The 19913-nt window shown below is 38.9% G+C and overlaps 1 protein-coding gene and 1 long non-coding RNA gene across 3 annotated transcripts; one reads left to right on the plus strand and one right to left on the minus strand.

Moving 5' to 3' along the window:
• The first annotated feature begins 1444 nt into the window (after positions 1 to 1444).
• On the plus strand, positions 1445 to 19891 carry abcg2d (ATP binding cassette subfamily G member 2 (JR blood group)). 2 transcript variants are annotated; one of them, XM_085276626.1, is made up of 16 exons: positions 1445 to 1457; positions 2474 to 2694; positions 3706 to 3765; positions 4787 to 4901; positions 6060 to 6212; positions 6334 to 6491; positions 6744 to 6895; positions 7067 to 7168; positions 7776 to 8026; positions 10159 to 10241; positions 13565 to 13654; positions 13737 to 13858; positions 13957 to 14111; positions 14992 to 15081; positions 17344 to 17456; positions 17548 to 19891. In XM_085276626.1, exons 2-16 carry the CDS (start codon positions 2480 to 2482, stop codon positions 17693 to 17695), a joined length of 2007 nt encoding a protein of 668 aa, XP_085132752.1. In that variant the 5' UTR covers positions 1445 to 1457; positions 2474 to 2479; the 3' UTR covers positions 17696 to 19891. The 2 variants fall into 2 exon arrangements, with proteins under 2 accessions (XP_085132752.1, XP_085132751.1); XM_085276625.1 differs by lacking the exon at positions 1445 to 1457 and having other exon boundaries at positions 2444 to 2694.
• On the minus strand, positions 11052 to 13274 carry LOC146572449 (uncharacterized). The gene is made up of 3 exons (XR_014892716.1): positions 13003 to 13274; positions 11664 to 11760; positions 11052 to 11581 (listed from the first exon to the last, which is right to left on the minus strand). It is a non-coding gene; the product is annotated as an uncharacterized LOC146572449 (long non-coding RNA).
• Positions 19892 to 19913: the final 22 nt, after the last annotated feature.

The following is a 19913-nucleotide window of genomic DNA, read 5'->3' on the forward strand; positions in this document are numbered from 1 at the left end:
CGAGACTTCGGTTGCACTGAGAGCATCTGGCTACATGTTTTGGAGTTATATAGGTTGAGCGGCTTGACTAAATAGATGAATGACATATTGTTTAAGACTTTAAAAGTAAGTCAGAAAGCAGCCATCTCAGATCTATGTGAAAAGTGCCATGTGCCACAAGGATACATGACCACAGCATGGAGATACTCTGAGAGAATATTCTGAGCCACTGTGAGATTTCTTCCAAGGCCACCAAGGGGAGACAGAACTCAAAGTTAATGTTTGTTCTGACACTGATCCAATGGATCCACCACAGAATCCACGGCAAGAAGCACTGAGTGGGATTGCAGGTGTCAGCCATTGCTTCACATCTTTCCTTGTCGTGGGTTCCAGAGTCGTTTTCCATCCCTGCCTTCTGAACATGAATGCAGTAGACGTCTTTAGGTGGAAGCTTCCACAGAGTAGAGTTACTCCGTGACACCAAAGAAGTTACATAAGACCGCTTTCCTAACGCACTTATGTTGAAAATTGATAGGCACACTAATGCACACATGCAGACTCTTTCAAACTCTGGACGCAGCATCACACCGTTGCAATCTAATGCTGCTAAAATTAGGATCATAGTTCTCTACAGTCTTCACAGGATTGTTGGCAACCTAACAGAGACTATATCTTGTGCAATAAATCCATTATGCTCTCCTGTGAAACCTGATCCTGTTTAGTCAAGAGTTGCATGAAGACACAGATATAAATTTTCTTTTACACGCAGGCATTGAAATCCAGCATTCACAGTCACACTCTGGGCTTTAGTATCACAAACACAAAGTTACTGCAGTACATCTACTTTACCAGGATGCCACAGGTAGATATTCTCTCTTGTGACAAACTAAAGTTAGCCACACATATTTAATTAATTTGACTGACGATAAAAGTTTGTGTAAGATGAGCCAGGTATGCAAACTTCAATGCAATGATACATTAACATTTAAATTCCCACCCCCTAAAAATCTGTAAGCTGTGTATCTGTCAGTCACCCCTTGAATTAAGTGTCCAGAACTATTAAACTGCATTTCTAGACATTTTAAAAGGGGATAGATGCTCTACTAACTACTTCAGCTACAATCTATTAAGTTCTGACCCTCAGCACTCATGTGTAACCCCATACAGTAGTGGGTAGCTAAACAACAGATTGCCAGATGCAGATTTCATTATATTCCAACTCCTGGAAGAAACCAGTAACTCTGGTGGAAAAGGGGGATAAGCTGATTTATTATAAGTGGCATAACTATAGAAAATGCTATAATGAAGTTATCTGGCTAACTTTTGTATGAATAAAACGGAAAAAAAGAAAAATGAGCAGCTGTGAAAAATGTGATGGGCCTCACCTCCCTCCCCCAGCCTGAGTGGGGTTGACCCTTGTGTGAGCTGCCGCTGGCCATCAGTCTGCAGCAGCAGCCCTCTCACATCCTCACCGCCCGGTAAGTCCCAGCTACAAATATTTTCTCTCCTCACTCTGTTGATTTCAGCAGCTCCTCAATCATATTTTATTTATTAACGTCTGCAAGAAATCACGTGCAGCTGCTGCCTTGATTTAGCATTGGCGCAAGAAGAAATACTCCCTTAATTTTATCTCAGGCAGGTTTGACCCATGGAGTGTAAATCACCGAGGTCACGTGTTTTACATAGCTATAATATTCTTGTCCACTCATATACCTGCTGTGTTTTTTTTTCTTTCTTTAACACGTGAGCTCAAACACAAAACACTGCTATAAAGAGCAGCGCGTGCCACAGAAACAACGTGTGGATTTAAAAACTGTACTTTGTTCCCAATAATAATAATAATAATAGTAAAGCACATCAATACGTTTCAGTACATCTTTAGTCCTCTAAATTAATACAAGTTAAAATAAATAGTGGACATGTCCTTTGAGTCGAGCACCCTCATAAATGTGTTTAGAAATATTAAGCTTACAGTGTTGTCCAGCATGTCATCCCCGAGTAATGCAGTGAAAAGTCCACTGTTCCTTAAATTCCAGGATTTTTATTTGTTGTATTTATTTATCCTTATCAGTTTATCCCTTCGAAGCCGTAGAATACCAGCCTTAGCCTGCATTTAAACTTACAACTTCAAAATTAAATTAGATTAGAGTAGATTAGAAGAAATGTGTGTCCACATGTTGATCTTTTTTGCTTTATAAAATTTAGAGCTAATGCCTCCTTTGGCAATGAACATTTAGTTACTATCTTGTTGTTTACCACTTTTGCAGGTGTTTATTATTTAAGTGAGACTCTCAGGATGGTTAAAACAGCTGATAACTATGCTGATTTTAGGATTATTGCTTCAAAAAGTGATTTGCATCCAGCAGGTATTCAAGAGGTGGAAACCTTAACACCACTTCAAAGCGATCCTTATCACCATACTGATCAGTCTGTGCCTTTAGTAAAGTAACAGCGTTTCTCTTTCATGTATAAAATTCTGTGTTTTTGGTTGCAGCAGAGGATGATGGAGAAAACCAGTCACATCAACATTGCAATGATAGAAGACATCGGTACTAACGGGATGGCCGTGTCAAAGGTCGGCACGGGCGTGGACGGGACGAAACAGCGGTGCGGTTCCACCGTGAGCTTCCACAACATCCAGTACAAAGTGCAGCAGCAGAGCGGCTTCCTCTGCAAAAGAAAGATCCTCTCCAAGGAAATACTGGTGGACCTCAAGTCAGTCTCTTTGTCTTTCTCCGCTCTGTCACCTTCTCCCTCGCTTTCCTCCGTTTTCTCATCACTCACACACTACGCGCACATGAATTTACAGATATTAACCTGCAGAGCTATGATTTGCTCACTTGATAAGTGCAGCAGAAAACCTGTAAAACATTTAATACCTGTTTTTTTAAAATTATTTCCCCTCTGCTTAAGCTAGCTGAACATGCACAGAACCCCATTAAACAGTAGAAATCTTATGATTTTTACTTTGTTGAATTTCAGAAAAAATGCCAAATGAATCCTTTTGAATTTTATTGCACTGACTGTTTTAGATTTCTTTTAATTTTGGGGGGTGTCGTCTTGCTTTTTTTCTTTTGTTTTCCATGTCAGTCCAGTACAAAGTGGGACAATAGTGAATAGACCCTTGCAGTTCCTTTCTGATGGTATTAAATACAGCTGACGTTTCCCATGGAAGAATGAATCATTTCACACAAGTTTTTTTGGGGGGGGAACCTTTTTCCTGCCACAGTGTTAATTATATGATATTAAGCATGGTTTCTTGCATATAATCTCTCAAATGCACTAAAGAGCAGTCTGCCAGGGAAACGAATTAAACAGCGTCACGTGATCCACCGCCAGACCTTAATTCAGTCTTCAACTCTGTTTTAAATCACTGACTCACTCCGTGCTTTCTGAAGTCTCTGAAGTTCTTTAAATTGTTACTTTTTAAAAAAAAATGATATGATATCTGTATTTGCTGTAAAATCCATTCATGAATATTACTTTAAATGGGATTGGGAGGGCTGATTCATTTAATAAAAGTAGTTCATTTCAGCATGTGTCTAAGGACCATATTAACTACTTTGATTCACATGCTTTGTGTCTGTGGCATAAAACTGATACAGTAAAAATCTAAGAAAAAACATTTATAATTGGAAACATAAGCAAATATGTGTCCCAGTATTTGAGTTTCTTTTTTCATTATTAAATCATTACACTCTTTTTGCCTGTGTCACTGTCTCGCAGTGGGATTATGAGACCTGGTCTGAATGCTATTCTTGGACCTACTGGAAGTGGAAAATCTTCGTGAGTACTACTTCAGTTTTCAAAAATACAGTTAGGTCTATAAATCATTGTATTATTATCTTATTACAGTATAAATCAATTAATCAATATGTGATTGAACAAACAGTAATACAAGCAGTACAAGTAAGTATCGCATTTGCTGTGAACAGCCATCTGACATGTTTGACAGAGGGTGGGTTGTGCTTTGGATCATGAGCATTTTCTCTCCTTCACCATTGTTTTCTCTTCTGTTCATACTGGTACGCGTTCATCTTGGTTTCATTTTTCCAAGGTTTTTTTTCCTGAACTGTGCGAGCTCTTGTAGATGTGTAACCAGAGGTTTGCACCTTGTAGTAAACGCTCTGTATTCATGAAAGCGTCTCTTGATCATAGTGCTCTTCACTTGGTTAGATGCGGTGACCCATAGAACTAATTCAGCACTTTAGTCGTCGTAATACTGGGCAGTGGATTCATTGTTTTTAGGAACCAACCAAGTGTTTCATTTGGCCGCTCTTAACCCTGTAAAGCTTGAACCATGATTTTTTTAACCCTCTCAGGCTCAAATTAAGTTTTTGTTGCTAATGCACAAAAGAATACCTGCAGTGGTACTTCTGAGTAAAAAAAAACCTCATAAAATATGTATGTGGGGTAATCAGGTTGTTAGCTTTTAACTGTTGCAAATCTGCAACGCCTGCCTTGAGAGAGTTAAACTGGACTGTTTATTAAACCTTCTGTCAGCTCATAATACTTTGAGCTGACTTCAGATATTACGTCTGCTTCATTTGTCAGTTGAAATTATGAGGGAAAGAGCCTCACCTAGCCACGAAACGTCTTGTTAATTATTTTTGAACCTTTAAAAATGGGGTATTTATGCATAAAAGGCCTGCAATTCCTAAACAGTTAATGTGATATTTTTAGGCCCGTTGAATTCAAATGACATTGTCTGAATACTTATGGACGTAATTGTATATAATCTTGAAATAATTACCTTAATTTTTGTTTTGGATATCTGTAGAATTTTTCTTTGCTCTTTTTCTTTGAGATTCTTGGATATTCTGGCTGCGAGGAAGGATCCCGCAGGTCTCTCGGGTGAAGTTCTCATTGATGGAGCCCCACAGCCTCCAAACTTTAAGTGCCTCTCTGGCTATGTCGTCCAGGTAAATTTGTATTTCTTTAAATAGCTCATATTAACCATTTTATATCCACTCAGATGCACTGATATGGATATAGTGATATTATGTTTTGAAATATATTTATTTGATAAATGTACAGTGCTTAACAAATGCTTGATACCACCTGCCACAAATATTTTAGAAATCTATCAAAAATTTGTTCAAAACTACACATTATGTTACTATTTATCAGGTAAATAACAGCTGAATTTACATTTTTATACCCAAATTTGAGCCGGCACTCTAGTCGTCTCTGAGAAGTCAGGAATTAATTGAGCGTCAATCGCGAAATTTTTTTTTTTCTGTTTAGGAGCACTAGTAAAAAAAAACCTGTAATTCTAAAAAATAAAAATAAAAAAATCAGCTTTTTTGTAAAATGTTAAATTGGAAAAATTGTGGATAGGACAGATAAATATATGTTAACATTAAAATAAATCCTTTCAATTAAACAGTGTATGGATGCTGGTGGGTTAATCATTACAGAAACATAAGAATTGCTTTTGATAATTAGCAGTGCTTTTAATTTAGAACAGCTGTGGGATAAAACTTAAATTGTGTTTTGGTCTAATAAACTTGTTAAGCACTGTAAGTCGGAGTCATTCTCTGGTTTATTTTCTACGTACTTAATGCAGCTCTCTTTAGGTGTTAAGTTAAGCAACGTGTAAACTGGCTTTTCACTACTTATTTTTTGTTTTGGGGTCTTTTTCAGTGACGCATTGGCCGGCCTCGACTGGTTTCTTTAAGCTTTCATGCAGAAAAAGCTGAGAGCTTTGACTTTCTCTTAGACGCTGCGTCTGAGAGCAAAGCAAATGTTGTAGGCTGTAAAACCAACTTAACACACAGAGGTTGGCCTTTAAACATTAAACATAGTGCTGAGATTGTTTGTGTTTGTGTTAGACCTCTTTTAAGAAGAAACTCTTGAGATGAGAAATATTTTGTGCAAGTGTCCTTAGAGAAGACAGGCAGGCAGGCTTAGACCTCCCAGAAAAACCTGCAAACCCTGCCGAGGTTCACTCCTTCTTGCAGTGAGGCAGTGAACTCCGTCTTGTTTCTGGTTGTTTCCCTTAAGGATTTGTGGAAATGATAACTACAAAATAGCTTTTCAGTTTGTGACCTTTGATCAAGCTTTGGTCTCCCTGCTAGGAAGATGTGGTCATGGGCACCCTGACCGTGAGGGAGAATCTGCGTTTTTCTGCCGCTCTGCGACTGCACGTCTCCGTGCCTCAGGTCGAGAAGGAGGCTCGAGTCAATCACCTCATTAAAGAACTGGGTCTCACCGAAGTGGCTGACTCCAAGGTGCTGCAGATAATCACAGCCTGTCACTCACCTGTCCTCTAACAAGCAGCCTGCCCCGGCAGATGAAGCTCGTTTTCAGCGATTCCCGTTGTGTTTTGTTGGTGTTTTTTTTGTTCCTCAGGTGGGCACGCAGATGACCCGAGGAATCTCAGGAGGAGAGAGAAAGAGGACAAACATCGGCATGGAGCTGATCATCGATCCTGCTGTCCTATTTCTGGATGAACCAACCACCGGGCTAGACGCAAGCACTGCTAACTCTGTCCTGCTCCTGCTGAAAAGGTGAGAAAGCCCGGACTCTCTCTAATTTCTCAGATTTCTTTAAAGTAAAGTAAAATCTTGAGCTTCTGGCCTTTAAAGAATTTTTAAAAGTGTTTCAAGCTAAATTCTGGAGTTTGGTTAACTTTAAACAGAAGCTTATCACTTTACATAGAAGAATTACAGCAGGAAAACTGCTGCTGTTTGCTTCTACTTTATTTAGATCAATTTATTGTGGTGCCTATTGATTTTTTACTGTGTTATGTGTCTTTTCAGAATGGCGAGTCATGGTAGAACCATAATTATGTCCATCCACCAACCTCGCTACTCCATCTACAGACTGTTTGACACTCTCACACTGTTGGTCGGTGGTAAAATGGTGTACCATGGACCAGCACCAAACGCTTTGGACTACTTTGCCAACATCGGTGATTACACTGACTAAACAGTAACATCACAAGACACTTCTTTACAGTTTTCTTAAATTTATGAAGTAAATAAATGTAGATGGATGTGCAGCTTCTAAAAAAGCTGCAGGGTCACTATATGTATAGGATTTGCTTTGATATTGAGCTGCAACATTGTGATTTGTGTTCAAGGCTATGCCTGCGAGGCCCACAACAACCCAGCTGACTTCTTTTTGGATGTGATTAACGGAGACTTCACCGCCACAGCAATGACCAAAGTGCACGGCTCTGAAGGTAGCGGCATAATTAACCAACTATGAATATTCAGTCAAGTTTGTATCACATCTCCTGGTTTAATAGAATAACAACAAACAAACATATCCTGTGCAAATGTGCCCATTTCTTTGCATTTTTCTTTGATTTTGCAACATCCACAAAAAGGCACGATACAATAAAGAAGATACAGTATTTTTACCTGGAACTTTTTATTAACAAGTTATTTAAAGTGTTTTAAATTTGACATTTATAGTGATTAGAACAACATGTCAAACGCACAAATTAGAGTTGACAGAGTAAAACAGGAACACAGATGGTTTTTACTGGACCTCATAACGCCTTAATTTTTGTTAACATTTTCTGCAAGTGAAAAAATTTCACGTGAAAACTTAAGCAGAAAAAATCAGGGATTCCTTCACATCCATGGGAGATTTTGATAAAGTCATGTAGAAAACAGCTGAAGTCGTGGCTGCTAAAGGGGGTTCTACAAGCTGTTGAATCGTGGGGTGTACATAGTCGACCATTAACTCTATTCTAGAGTCAAATCTGTATATAAAGTGCCAGAGTGAATTGGTGCTATGAACATAAAATATAACTGAGTGGGTTTTTTTGTATTTGTGAACAGATTTGGACTTCAAGGAGCTCAGTAGCTCCAGGCAGAGCATCGAGGAGCGCCTGGTGGATGAGTACAGGAACAGCGGTTACTCCAGCAACACACGAGCCGAACTGGAACGCATTGTTAAAGATAAGCGCTGTGGGTCCCTCCCAAAGTCCCGCACCATCACCTACAACAGCTCGTTCTTTCACCAGCTACGATGGGTCCTTCACAGAACATTTCAGAACCTCATGTTGAACCCCCAAACATCTGTGGCCCAGGTAAGCACGTACACCATCGTCTTTTAGGGCACGCGTTCGACTTTCAGACGTCGGTCAGTGCCACTCTCGTGTCTGTCAGCTGAACATAAAGCTCATTAGCTGGTGAAGACTTTTACCAACTTTTTTGTAGCTATATGGGTAACTTTAAATAGTTAATTAGTGACAGGTTTAAACTTAAGTATGTTTAAAAATAAAAGCATACACTGTTCCAAAAAATAGTAATGTCAAAGTATCTTACTGTATATTTTACAGTTTTGTACTGTCTTTCTAGAATATCATGAAATTTACATAGGTAGACTGTGATTTTACATGTCAAAGGTAAAATAACATAACATCACTGTAAATATAGTAAAACACAATTTACTTGTTTTTTAAATATATATTTTTTGTACATATGTATATTTAGATTGTAAAAATACATTCAGAAATGTATCATAATTTCACAAATATTTGTCTGTTATGTGAGAGAATGATCTGTTAAATTCAAATGTAATACTATGGAAAAATATATAAAATGATAGAAAATTAATGAGAATAATCAATAATTAAAGGAGTATTTGAATTATAATTTTGCTGAAAATTTCATGTCATCTAGGTCTGATTCAATAATTCAGAGGTAACAAGTGAAAATATAATTAATAGAAATAAAAACAAACAAAAAAAACATATAAAACATTGCCCGGCCACGCTGTGCTCATTATATATTTAAAAAAATAAATGTAGAGGTAGGAATTGCAATTAATATAAATCTCAAAGTATTCACAACATTCCTGAACAGAAATAGGCCTCTGCACCTGGGTGAGGGTGTGGCCATGAAAACAATGTGACATGCCATTGGATGTTGGGACACATAATAACATGACGCTAAGCATCGGCCAATGAATGTGAACTAACAACTACAAGGTCGCGGGTATGGAGCACTGTAGGAAAAAATCCTAATATGAAAGTATTTTACTGTGCATTTTACAGTTTTGTTCTGTTCTTCTAGAATATCATTAACGTTACGTAAATAGACTGTGAATTCACATTTTGAATGTAAATTAACGTTAAATCACTGTAATGTAATACAACATAATATTCATGATTGCCGGAATATTACCGTTTTTTAGGATTTGTTTTTTTTCCCTATTTATAGATAATTTCATTGTTTAATCACATTAACATGTTCCTAATTTAATGTTTAAGATCACTTGAAAAGGCAAGATCCCATGTAAAATTAGCGCAACAAACTGTATTGTCATTACTGGAAATAACCGTATTTTTATGAGGAAGTTATTTTTTGTTATTTTACGGTAGTATTTTGGCGCCCCAGCTGCCAGAATATTACCGTTTTTTAATGTTTTTTTTTAACAGTGTACATTGTATTGGCCCCATCATCGTGAGCAGGATACGCAGCGTGTTAGAGGGGTCACCTTTATGCCCCCATTAGTCGCCCCATGGCGGCAAAATGCTGTCAGAAGTCTCCTCACTTTAAGAATTATTAACAGCTAATTGGTCCTAAATAAGTCAAAAATAATCCTTCGAGAAGGTTCCTTGGTGGCGTGGGTGCTGTAATCAGCTTTGGTGACTGTTGTGACCCCACTCCTGCCTCTTTGGGCCTGAACCTGAACTGATATCATATCTAGCCAAAGCCCCTTGGCCCCGGTGTGGGAGTCATCACATGATGGCATCATGACCTATCCCGCCGCTGCCCAGCTTCCACATGAGGGACTGAGGGGAATGAGGTGAAAAAGGCTCAACCTTACTGGCTTATCCCTTCACCCTGGGAACCGCTTAGTCCTGTCATAACCTGTAAATAGTTTCAGCTTAAAACATGTCTTGCTTTCACCTTTTTCCCCCTCCATTCAGTCATCTCACCCCAGGATCAGTTCAGGAGGACATAACCTTAGCATTTTCTGCTCACTTCAGTCCTTTGTACCCATGTTTTTGTTTTGTTTTTTACCCCCAAAAGTTTAATTTAGTTTTTCCATAAACTAAATTCAAGTTTGGATTAAACTTACCAGTTTAATCCAAACTTACCAGTTTGGATTAAACTGGACTTCAGGAGGTTTTAAGGTTTTTTATATAACAACATATTGAATGTGTATGTTGTAGGCACAGAAGTCATCACGTTGTCTAAATCTCTTACGCAGCTGGGAGTCAACGTTTTCCTCGCTCTCATCGTGGGAGCCATTTTCTTTGGGGTCAAAGATGATCAGAGTGGTATTCAGAACAGGTGAGAGAACTGCTCTCAACAGTGAGCTGGAGTCACATAATAATATTTTACAAAATGTTCTGAGTATGTAATGTGACTGTCCTGCTGTCATCTCCAAAAAAAAAAAACATCTTCATGGCTAAATAATTTGTACTTTGATCATTTTAATGTTGTGTGTTATTTGTTTATTTAAAGCATTCCTATTGTCTAAATGCCACAGCAGCTAATCAGCTAATCGCTCTCACTTATAATACTTATTACATCGGTGTAATTTAGCTGGTTTAATACATATGGCACTCCATGAAATGCATGTAATAATGTAAAGCTCACACAGCAAAATTCCTTTTGTCTCTCATCGTCTGCAGGCCAATAAATACCTCAACATACTCTTATAAAATCGATGTTTTTATTAACTGTCACATTAACACAGCCCTCGGCCTGTTACTGCAGTATGACTGTTACTTCCCCATCGGGTCTTGCAGTTATCGCAGTAAACCATCTGATTTAGAGGAAATGTTGGCACGTGTGAGTGAACAATGCAGCTTAAAAAATGCTCGAGAAAGTCCTTCGCCTCCATAGTCGGGGTGTGAGACGCAGCGATGTGGTTCAGATATGGGTTTAATACACTTGTAAAAGGTTCATTTAAGACTACAAACCAGTCAGCTAACATGAAAAATGTCAACCTAAGATTTGACGCTAAAATGTTTAAGCTATATTCATGGCTTGGTTTAGTAATGCTTCGTTGATCGCTTAAGCCTGTAAAATAACATTTGGGTTGCCAGTTTGTAGAGTGTCTTTCTTTAGCATGGTACTTCACTTGAAGACACAGTGTGTCTTTGCTTCCCTCTTTCCAGATTTCTTGTGTGTGCCTCATGTCAGCAAACTAAGCGAATCCAGCAGCATTCGTGAGGAAAATTACTAATAAGCAATTTATTAATTGTTTGGACTCTACATATTTTATAGATGATGTTTTCCACAATATGTAAACCCCAAAACTCTTTTTTAATGCGCTGCAACTACAAAAAATCTATATCGATGGGCAAATGTTTAAATTAGTAGCTTTAGTAGCATTTATTTTTATTAGTAAGCCATTGTTTTAAACTGGACTTCTTTTATTGTTTCGTTTTAGGTTGTTTTGTTTTTATTTTTTAATACTATGCGTTTACACGCTAAAGGCAACATGTTTCCCCATAAATGTTCAGGTCAGTGACCGCTTCTGGTGAAAAAGTGTGAAAGGTAATTCCCGCTCGGTTAATCTTCTTACCGTTTTTTATTGGGCACAACCTGGTACTCGCAAGTCCAGCGAAGCCCATCAGAGACCTCAGTGGTCTCCCTTTTTCCGTTCAGTAGTGTACAGGGACCTAATGTGATTATATTCAAGGTCAGTGCACATGCAGAATGGCAGACAGCCCGTACGTGGCTTAAATGTCTCAAGTTTCTCACCCCTCCTTCATCTTTGCTTGGTGTAGGGGCTAATATTGGGGCAACAACAATCAGCATCAACAGTCAGCGTAGGAAAATCAGCAATGAGGGAAAAAACCTAGAAACAAACGCAAAAGAAATTTGTGAGGAGTCGTGTGAAATATTGCTCAGATTGGGAGTCTGTGCTCAGGACATCGGTGACAAACTACTGCAAACATTTTCAAGTTTTCAAAGGTCACGTTACAGTATGTAAGATCTTTAGTCTTTATTCTGCTCTGAACATGACTGTTTTCTTAACAGTTCAGTACTGTGCTGAAATTCTTGAGCCGCCACTCACTTCTTTATGTTTTGCTAAGAAAATGTGAAATAAGTACAGTGATTTGTGCAAACTCCATACAGTATATTCCTGTACAGAGTTTGTACAATTCCCCATACTGAAAAGTCAATATTTGGTCTGACTACCATTATTCTTCTACACAGCCTGAACTCCTTTAGGCAAGCTTTCTTACCATTTCTTTAAGTTATCTTTGGGGATAGTTTTCCGGGCTTCTTGACGGACATTCAAAGGTCTTTGGATGTTGGCTGGCTTTTGTTCTGTTCTCTGTCAACATTATAATGACGAAGTCTGGGCTCCAATAGTTCCCCAGGCTTTCTGAAAGACCTTCAGAAGATCTGGAGAACTATTGCTCAAGAAACTCTGGCTCTTTGAAGGCAAAATATAAGGAAATGAGGAGTGGCTCAAGACTTTTGCACAAAGCTGTGTCTTTGCTTCTGTGTTGATTGACAGGTTGGAGTCTCATGTTATTTTTTTTCTAAGACTTTTCCTGGCAAGCATCCTATACAGGTCTTATCTGTGCAGTCTCTTTTTGAGTATCCGGTTGTTCAGTCTGACGTCACTAGCAGTGTCTGGACCTAAACTCCGCTGCAGGTCCATATATCAAACGATCACTATGGCATTACTGAGAGTTGAAAAACTGTCTAAAGTCTTTCATCTTTAATAAAATGATCAGCGTTCTGCTCTACCAGGTGTAACAATTGCGTTTAACATCCAGGCATCCATGAAAACGGAATTTATGACATTTAACGGAGTTAGAAGTTAGCAGGGAGTTAGCTCGCTAGCTTCTATCTAAATACAATATAGCATGTCCTGACTGCGGGGTTTTGGAAACAAATTAAAACGTACAGCTCTGTTATCACTTCCAGCATAAATGAAGACAGGAAACTAAACAGCAGTGACGTTTGTAGGGTTACTGAAGTTGGGCTAGCTGGTATATAATGATGTGCTACGTGACCGCTAGCGACACAGCTATGTTAGCATAATATAAACAAGTTAACTTTTTTTCCACTCGATAAAAGTTACCGTGAGTGTTCTCGGTGGTCAGGAACAAATGTAATCGCATGGCAGGATGCTGTAAAAGGACCAAACTTCAGCCAGGAGAACAACTGAGATAATCCATCCACAATACGAGGTTAGTCAGTCATATACTGCTGCATGGGCTGGGCTGTAGTTACATCCTAAGGTTTTAAAAACTGAGCTTAAATAAATGATTAGCAGTAATAAAAGCCGAGGGAGGTCAACAGTGATCACTGACTGTTTTAGGAGCTTTTTGAGATCAAATATAAGAAAATACATAACATTAAACATGTTAACAACACAAAAGCCATATTAAACGCAGACTACTTTAGACCCGGAAGTAGGATTTGTCGCGTCATCACTGAACAACCGGATAGCGTGCACTTTAAGTGTTGTGCTGTCTGAGAGGTTCCAATTCCAACTTTATTTATACAGCACCAAATTACAAAAACAGTCGCCTCAAAGCGCTTTCTATTCCAAGGTAGACCCTACAATAATACCTACAGAGAAAAACCCAACAATCACATGACCCCCAGTGACCAGACTTTTGCTTTTCTGATTGCTCCAGGATGGGCGCCCTCTTCTTCATCACTACCAACCAGTGTTTCAGTACTGTGTCTGCTGCCGAGCTCTTCATCACTGAGAGGAAACTCTTTGTGTAAGTTCTCCATCAGGACGCCGTATACGTGTGTGTGTGACTCTAGATTGAACTGTTGCTTTATGTGTTTCTCTCGTGACAGGCACGAGTACATCAGCGGCTACTACAGAGTGTCTGTCTACTTCCTTTCTAAGATCCTGTCTGATATCGCTCTGCGCACCGTCACCTCTGTTATCTTCAGCTGTGTTGTCTATTTTTTGATTGGTGAGACTTTTATCTATTTATCTATTTTAATTTTTGCATTTAAATTTAAATAAATGGCATCAGTGTGTAAAAGCGCACAAAACTGTGTGTCCAACCAGGGCTCAAATCCACAGCAGAAGCCTTTTTTGTCTTCATGCTGACGGTGACTCTGGTGGCTTACACAGCCACAGCCATGACCATGGCCATCTCAGCTGACCAGAGTGTCGTGGCTCTTGCCAACATCCTCATGACCATCACCTTTGTCTTCATGATGGTAAGAGATACAGCAACCCCATGACCCACATAAATAAGTTGGAAGGGAGAAGGAGTAAAGATGACATCTCCGTTTTTTGTTTTAGGCAACTTTAGGGTTTTTTAAAAAAAAGAAATGAGACATTTTAAACAGAAGACTCACTGATGACATAAACTCACTGGTCACTTTAACATCAGATGTGGTTATAAAGGGATGGAGATGGTCGGCTATGCTGGGGTGTGGTCTTATTCAAGGTTTGATGTGTCGTGCATTCAGAGATGCTCTTCTGCACACTTGGACTGTCACGAGTTGGTTGCTGTTGCCTGCTCAGAGCAGTCTGACCATTCTCCTTTTACTTTTGGCATCAACAAAGCATTTTCACCCAGACCTGCCATTCACTGGATATTTTCTCATTTTTTGAGATTGCTGTGTGGGCAAAAATTCACTTCAATCACCTTTCTTTCCCATTCTGATGCTCAGTTTGAACTTCAGCAGGTCTTCTTGACCTTGTGTACTTGCTTAAATGCACCAAGTTGCTACTACGGGGTTGACAAATTAAGTATAAGAACGGCAATGCCTAATGAAGTGGCCAGTAAGTGCATTTTAAATGATTGTTGATTGATTTCTTAATCAATAGCAAAATTTTCCAGAAAACATTGACTATTGAATCTATATCTGACTAAGTCTCTATAAGCAACACAGATATATTATATTATCCGTATATTATAATGAACAATAGACAGTTATTCATCTACGTTTTACTGTCTGATAGTAAAAGCTCCCGTGAGACTATTAACATCCTGCATCTGGACTTTGAAACATTTAGATGTGTTTGTAAGTCGTGTTATGTCAGCTCTACCCTCCAGAAAAAAGACATCTAAACTGACTTTGTGTCTGCTAGATTTTTTCAGGACTCCTGGTGAATCTACCCAGCACCAAAGACTGGTTGGCTTGGCTGAAGTACTTTAGTATTCCTCGTTATGGTCTTGCAGTAAGTCAGCATTAAAGGTTTTGACAGCAGACGATGCAGATATATAGAGAAAGTAGCAGAAACAATTCAAAATTCAGACAGAGGTTATCACCTCAATGAAATACAGTGGGGCAAAAAAGTATTTAGTCAGCCACCGATTGTGCAAGTTCCCCCACCTAAAATGATGACATAGGTCAGTAATTTGCACCAGAGGTACACTTCAACTGTGAGAGACAGAATGTGAAAAAAAAATCCATGAATCCACATGGTAGGATTTGTAAAGAATTTATTCGTAAATCAGGGTGGAAAATAAGTATTTGGTCAACAACAAAAATACAACTCAATACTTTGTAACATAACCTTTGTTGGCAATAACAGAGGTCAAACGTTTACTATAGGTCTTTACCAGGTTTGCACACACAGTAGCTGGTATTTTGGCCCATTCCTCCATGCAGATCTTCTCGAGAGCAGTGATGTTTTGGGGCTGTCGCCGAGCAACACGGACTTTCAACTCCCGCCACAGATTTTCTATGGGGTTGAGGTCTGGAGACTGGCTAGGCCACTCCAGGACTTTCAAATGCTTCTTACGGAGCCACTCCTTTGTTGCCCGGGCGGTGTGTTTTGGATCATTGTCATGTTGGAAGACCCAGCCTCGTTTCATCTTCAAAGTTCTCACTGATGGAAGGAGGTTTTGGCTCAAAATCTCACGATACATGGCCCCATTCATTCTGTCCTTAACACGGATCAGTCGTCCTGTCCCCTTGGCAGAAAAACAGCCCCATAGCATGATGTTTCCACCCCCATGCTTCACAGTAGGTATGGTGTTCTTGGGATGCAACTCAGTATTCTTCTTCCTCCAAACACGACGAGTTGAGTTTATACCAAAAAGTTCTACTTTGGTTTCATCTGACCACATGACATTCTCCCAATCCTCTGCTGTATCATCCATGTGCTCTCTGGCAAACTTCAGACGGGCCTGGACATGCACTGGCTTCAGCAGCGGAACACGTCTGGCACTGCGGGATTTGATTCCCTGCCGTTGTAGTGTGTTACTGATGGTGACCTTTGTTACTTTGGTCCCAGCTCTCTGCAGGTCATTCACCAGGTCCCCCCGTGTGGTTCTGGGATCTTTGCTCACCGTTCTCATGATCATTTTGACCCCACGGGATGAGATCTTGCGTGGAGCCCCAGATCGAGGGAGATTATCAGTGGTCTTGTATGTCTTCCATTTTCTGATGATTGCTCCCACAGTTGATTTTTTCACACCAAGCTGCTTGCCTATTGTAGATTCACTCTTCCCAGTCTGGTGCAGGTCTACAAGACTTTTCCTGGTGTCCTTCGAAAGCTCTTTGGTCTTGGCCATGGCGGAGTTTGGAGTCTGACTGTTTGAAGCTGTGGACAGGTGTCTTTTATACAGATGATGAGTTCAAACAGGTGCCATTCATACAGGTAACGAGTGGGGGACAGAAAAGCGTCTTACAGAAGACGTTACAGGTCTGTGAGAGCCAGAGATTTTCCTTGTTTGAGGTGACCAAATACTTATTTTCCACCCTGATTTACGAATAAATTCTTTACAAATCCTACCATGTGGATTCATGGATTTTTTTTTCACATTCTGTCTCTCACAGTTGAAGTGTACCTCTGGTGCAAATTACTGACCTCTGTCATCATTTTAAGTGGGGGAACTTGCACAATCGGTGGCTGACTAAATACTTTTTTGCCCCACTGTAAATACACATCACAGACAACCTCCTTCACATATATGTTTTAGCAGTTTTAGTTTTAATTGTCTGTAAGTGTGTTTTTATTGAACTGGGGTTGGACCTGAACTGGGCTCTAAACTTGATGTTAGATGGCTGAATGCATAGACTTAAACAGACTTCTCTGATTTTAACTGTTGGGTGTTGCACATTATACCAAACATACATGACCAAGTGGATAGCCTACTGATAATGCGCTTTAAAAACCCCATGTATAGTAACTGTCATGTTTGAAGATGGAGCCAAACTCAAAGGAGAGGATTAAGGCCAACAAACTAGGGACCAACTGACCACAAGCACAGCTAAAGACAGCGTGCAAGAGACAAGAGACTTTAAAAATGAAACAGGAAATTACTTTATATGGCAACATATACGTGAAAAGGGAGTTGAGACCCAAAAGAGAATAGCTACATTACATTTATTGTTTTAAAATGGAACAAATGATCTGCCAAACGCACCATATTGTATTTAAATTGTTCTGCTAAGGATTTACTGCTCTGCCTCACCTGCTGTCTTTGTTCAGGCCTTGAAGATAAACGAATTTGTGGGTCTGAGGTTCTGCGAAGAGGTTGTAATCCGAAACAGCAACATGTCAGCTATGACAGCCAACTGCACTGTGAAAACAGCTGGCCAGACGTGAGTAATTGGTCCAGTTCTGTCTTACTGGTTAACAACATGTTGTATTGTGGCTCTAATATCTGACCAGTTTGAACATGCCTCATTTCAGATGCACAGGAGAGCAGTATCTGGAGTACCTGGGCATAGACTACACCTGCTGGGGTCTGTGGGAGAATCATGTAGCTTTGACTGTTATGATGATCATATTTCTCATCATTGCCTATCTGAAGCTTCGCTTCATCAAGAAATTTACTTAATGCGTTATCTGTTTTTTACTTTAATGTACCAGCACTGATAGATCTTGTGCTCAGAAATAGCACAATTAAAGCTACATTTATATATTGGGGGTTTAGTTTTATTTTACACTGCCCTCATATCTTTAGCATATAATGAAGCGAGAAAGTTAGAGTACAAGTGCAAATACTGAAATAAAAAGCTGAAAGCAGCCGAAAACAGCTAGCTAAACTTTTCTAGAGTTCACGTTTTTACCATTAGTCTCCCTATAAAGCTCATAAAATCTTATTGTGTTGTGTTCAGCTGCTCATTAACCCTTTTACGCATAGTGGTCACTACAGTGGACAGCTATTCAAACACTGTTTTCTTGTATTCATATCAGTGTTGATGGTACACTTGCACATAAACCACTACATTGGACACTGATGTGTCACTCCATACCCTGCCGCTCACTCTAAAGGTGATGTTGTCATGTAAAAAACTATTTGAAAAATACACGTTTAAAAAATGAAGTTCAAAAATCTTTTTTTCATGCCTAAAGATGAATAAAAATACTGATTAAGGTTGTCCTAATCAATCACATGGTAGCAACTCAATGCATTGATGCATGCAGACATGAACAAGATGACCTGCTAAAGTTCAAACAGAGCATCAGAATATAGAGGAAAGGTGATTTAACTTGAACATGAAATGGTTTTTGGTACTAAATGGATTGGTCTGAGTGTTTCTGAAGCTACTGATCTACTGGGATTTTCCCCACACAACTATCTCTAGGGTTTACAGAAAAAAGTCAGAAAAAATAGAAAATATCTATTGAGCAGCAGGTCTCTGGGTGAAAATGCCTTCTTGATCGCAGAGGTCAGACATTCAACAATATCCAACTTGTTAAAATCAAAGTGTACAGAAGAGCATCTGTAAATACATGACAAACCTTGAAGCAGGTGGACTACAGCAGCAGAAGACCACATCACAGCCTACCTGTGTTGCTCACCCTGTCCCTTTTGGATCGCAGTGTACCCATCTTCTGATGGCTGCTTCATGCAGGATAACACACCATATCACAAAACTCAAATCATCTCAAACTGGTTTCTTTAACATGACAGTGAGTTCGCTGTGCTCGAATGACCTCTACAGTCAGCAGATCTGAATCCAGTACACTATATTTGGGACGTGGTGGAATGGGAGATTGATGTGAGCTGACAAATATGCAGCAGCTGTGTGATGCTATCATGTCAGTATAGACCAAAGTCTGTGAGGAAAATTTCCAGCTCCTTTTTAAATCTCCCCAACAAAGAATTAAAGCAGCTCTGAAGGCAAAAGGGGTCCAACCCAGTACTAGCAACCTAGTGGAGATGCCAGTGTGTGTATTTATTGTGCAGATATAAAAGTACCAGTATACCAAGTGAGCAAGTATGGCTGTTTCCCAAAATATCAAAACCTAGTTGTTGGTTCCTTTGTTTACTGTTATATAAGTTTAGTCTGGATAAAATCTTTGTGGGTATAAAAAATTGTGAGTCCAAAACAAACTAGACAGAATATTTTCAAATTATAGGATAAAATTGTGAATTTTCCAAAGTGAAAAAGTGTAGAAATTAAAAAGTATACTGGCCTCAAAGTAAACTTTCAAAGCTGTTTATTAATATTTACTTCTGCAGCATTTGTCAGTTTGTGACTTTTTCCCAATACCTTTGTAACCCAGTTGTTTTGATTAAAGTTTCCAAATTATACTTATTTAATTGTGCTATTAATTTTTCATAATATAATTAAAAGCTGATCATTTGTAATTGTAGACATTAAAGCATTACATCAAGTGGCTTTATCTGTTTTCCAAAGCAAAACTCTGTAATACATTTATACTCTGTTAGTTTTTTCATACCATGTATAAAGATCTTCATGTAACTTTTGGTCTTGTGTTTTTTTATTATTATTAATGCATTAATTATTATTAATACAGTTATAAACCTTAGTGTAGTTACCACACACCAAAACCATGATATAAATTCTCCTGAAATAAGAAACTTTTTTTTTTTTTTTGCGTAACTTTAAATCAGTGTATATGGAAGAATTTGAAGTACAAACCAAATTTTGGTTACTGAAAACCTTAAAATGTGTAAAATATCTTTTAATTTAACATCATTTGCAAATAAATGTCAATGTACTAAAACTGCTGCATCTAAACTTTCTCGTTCTTAGACAAATCCAAAATGACTTTTGGCCTACTTTTCAGTTCACTCCAATTTT

Source organism: Mchenga conophoros, linkage group LG6 (genome assembly GCF_057382185.1).
Source record: "Mchenga conophoros isolate Kocher_MC1m ecotype Shallow Benthic linkage group LG6, M_conophoros_male_GT1.1, whole genome shotgun sequence".
NCBI lineage: Eukaryota > Metazoa > Chordata > Actinopteri > Cichliformes > Cichlidae > Mchenga > Mchenga conophoros.

Bases quoted from the DNA above. Each gene is read 5' to 3' on its own strand.
- abcg2d (XM_085276625.1), top strand. From the start codon at position 2,444: ATGTATAAAATTCTGTGTTTTTGGTTGCAGCAGAGGATGATGGAGAAA. The intron at 7,169-7,775 runs GTAGCGGCATAA...ATTTGTGAACAG, and splicing joins CAAAGTGCACGGCTCTGAAG to ATTTGGACTTCAAGGAGCTC. The intron at 13,655-13,736 runs GTAAGTTCTCCA...CTCTCGTGACAG, and splicing joins ACTGAGAGGAAACTCTTTGT to GCACGAGTACATCAGCGGCT.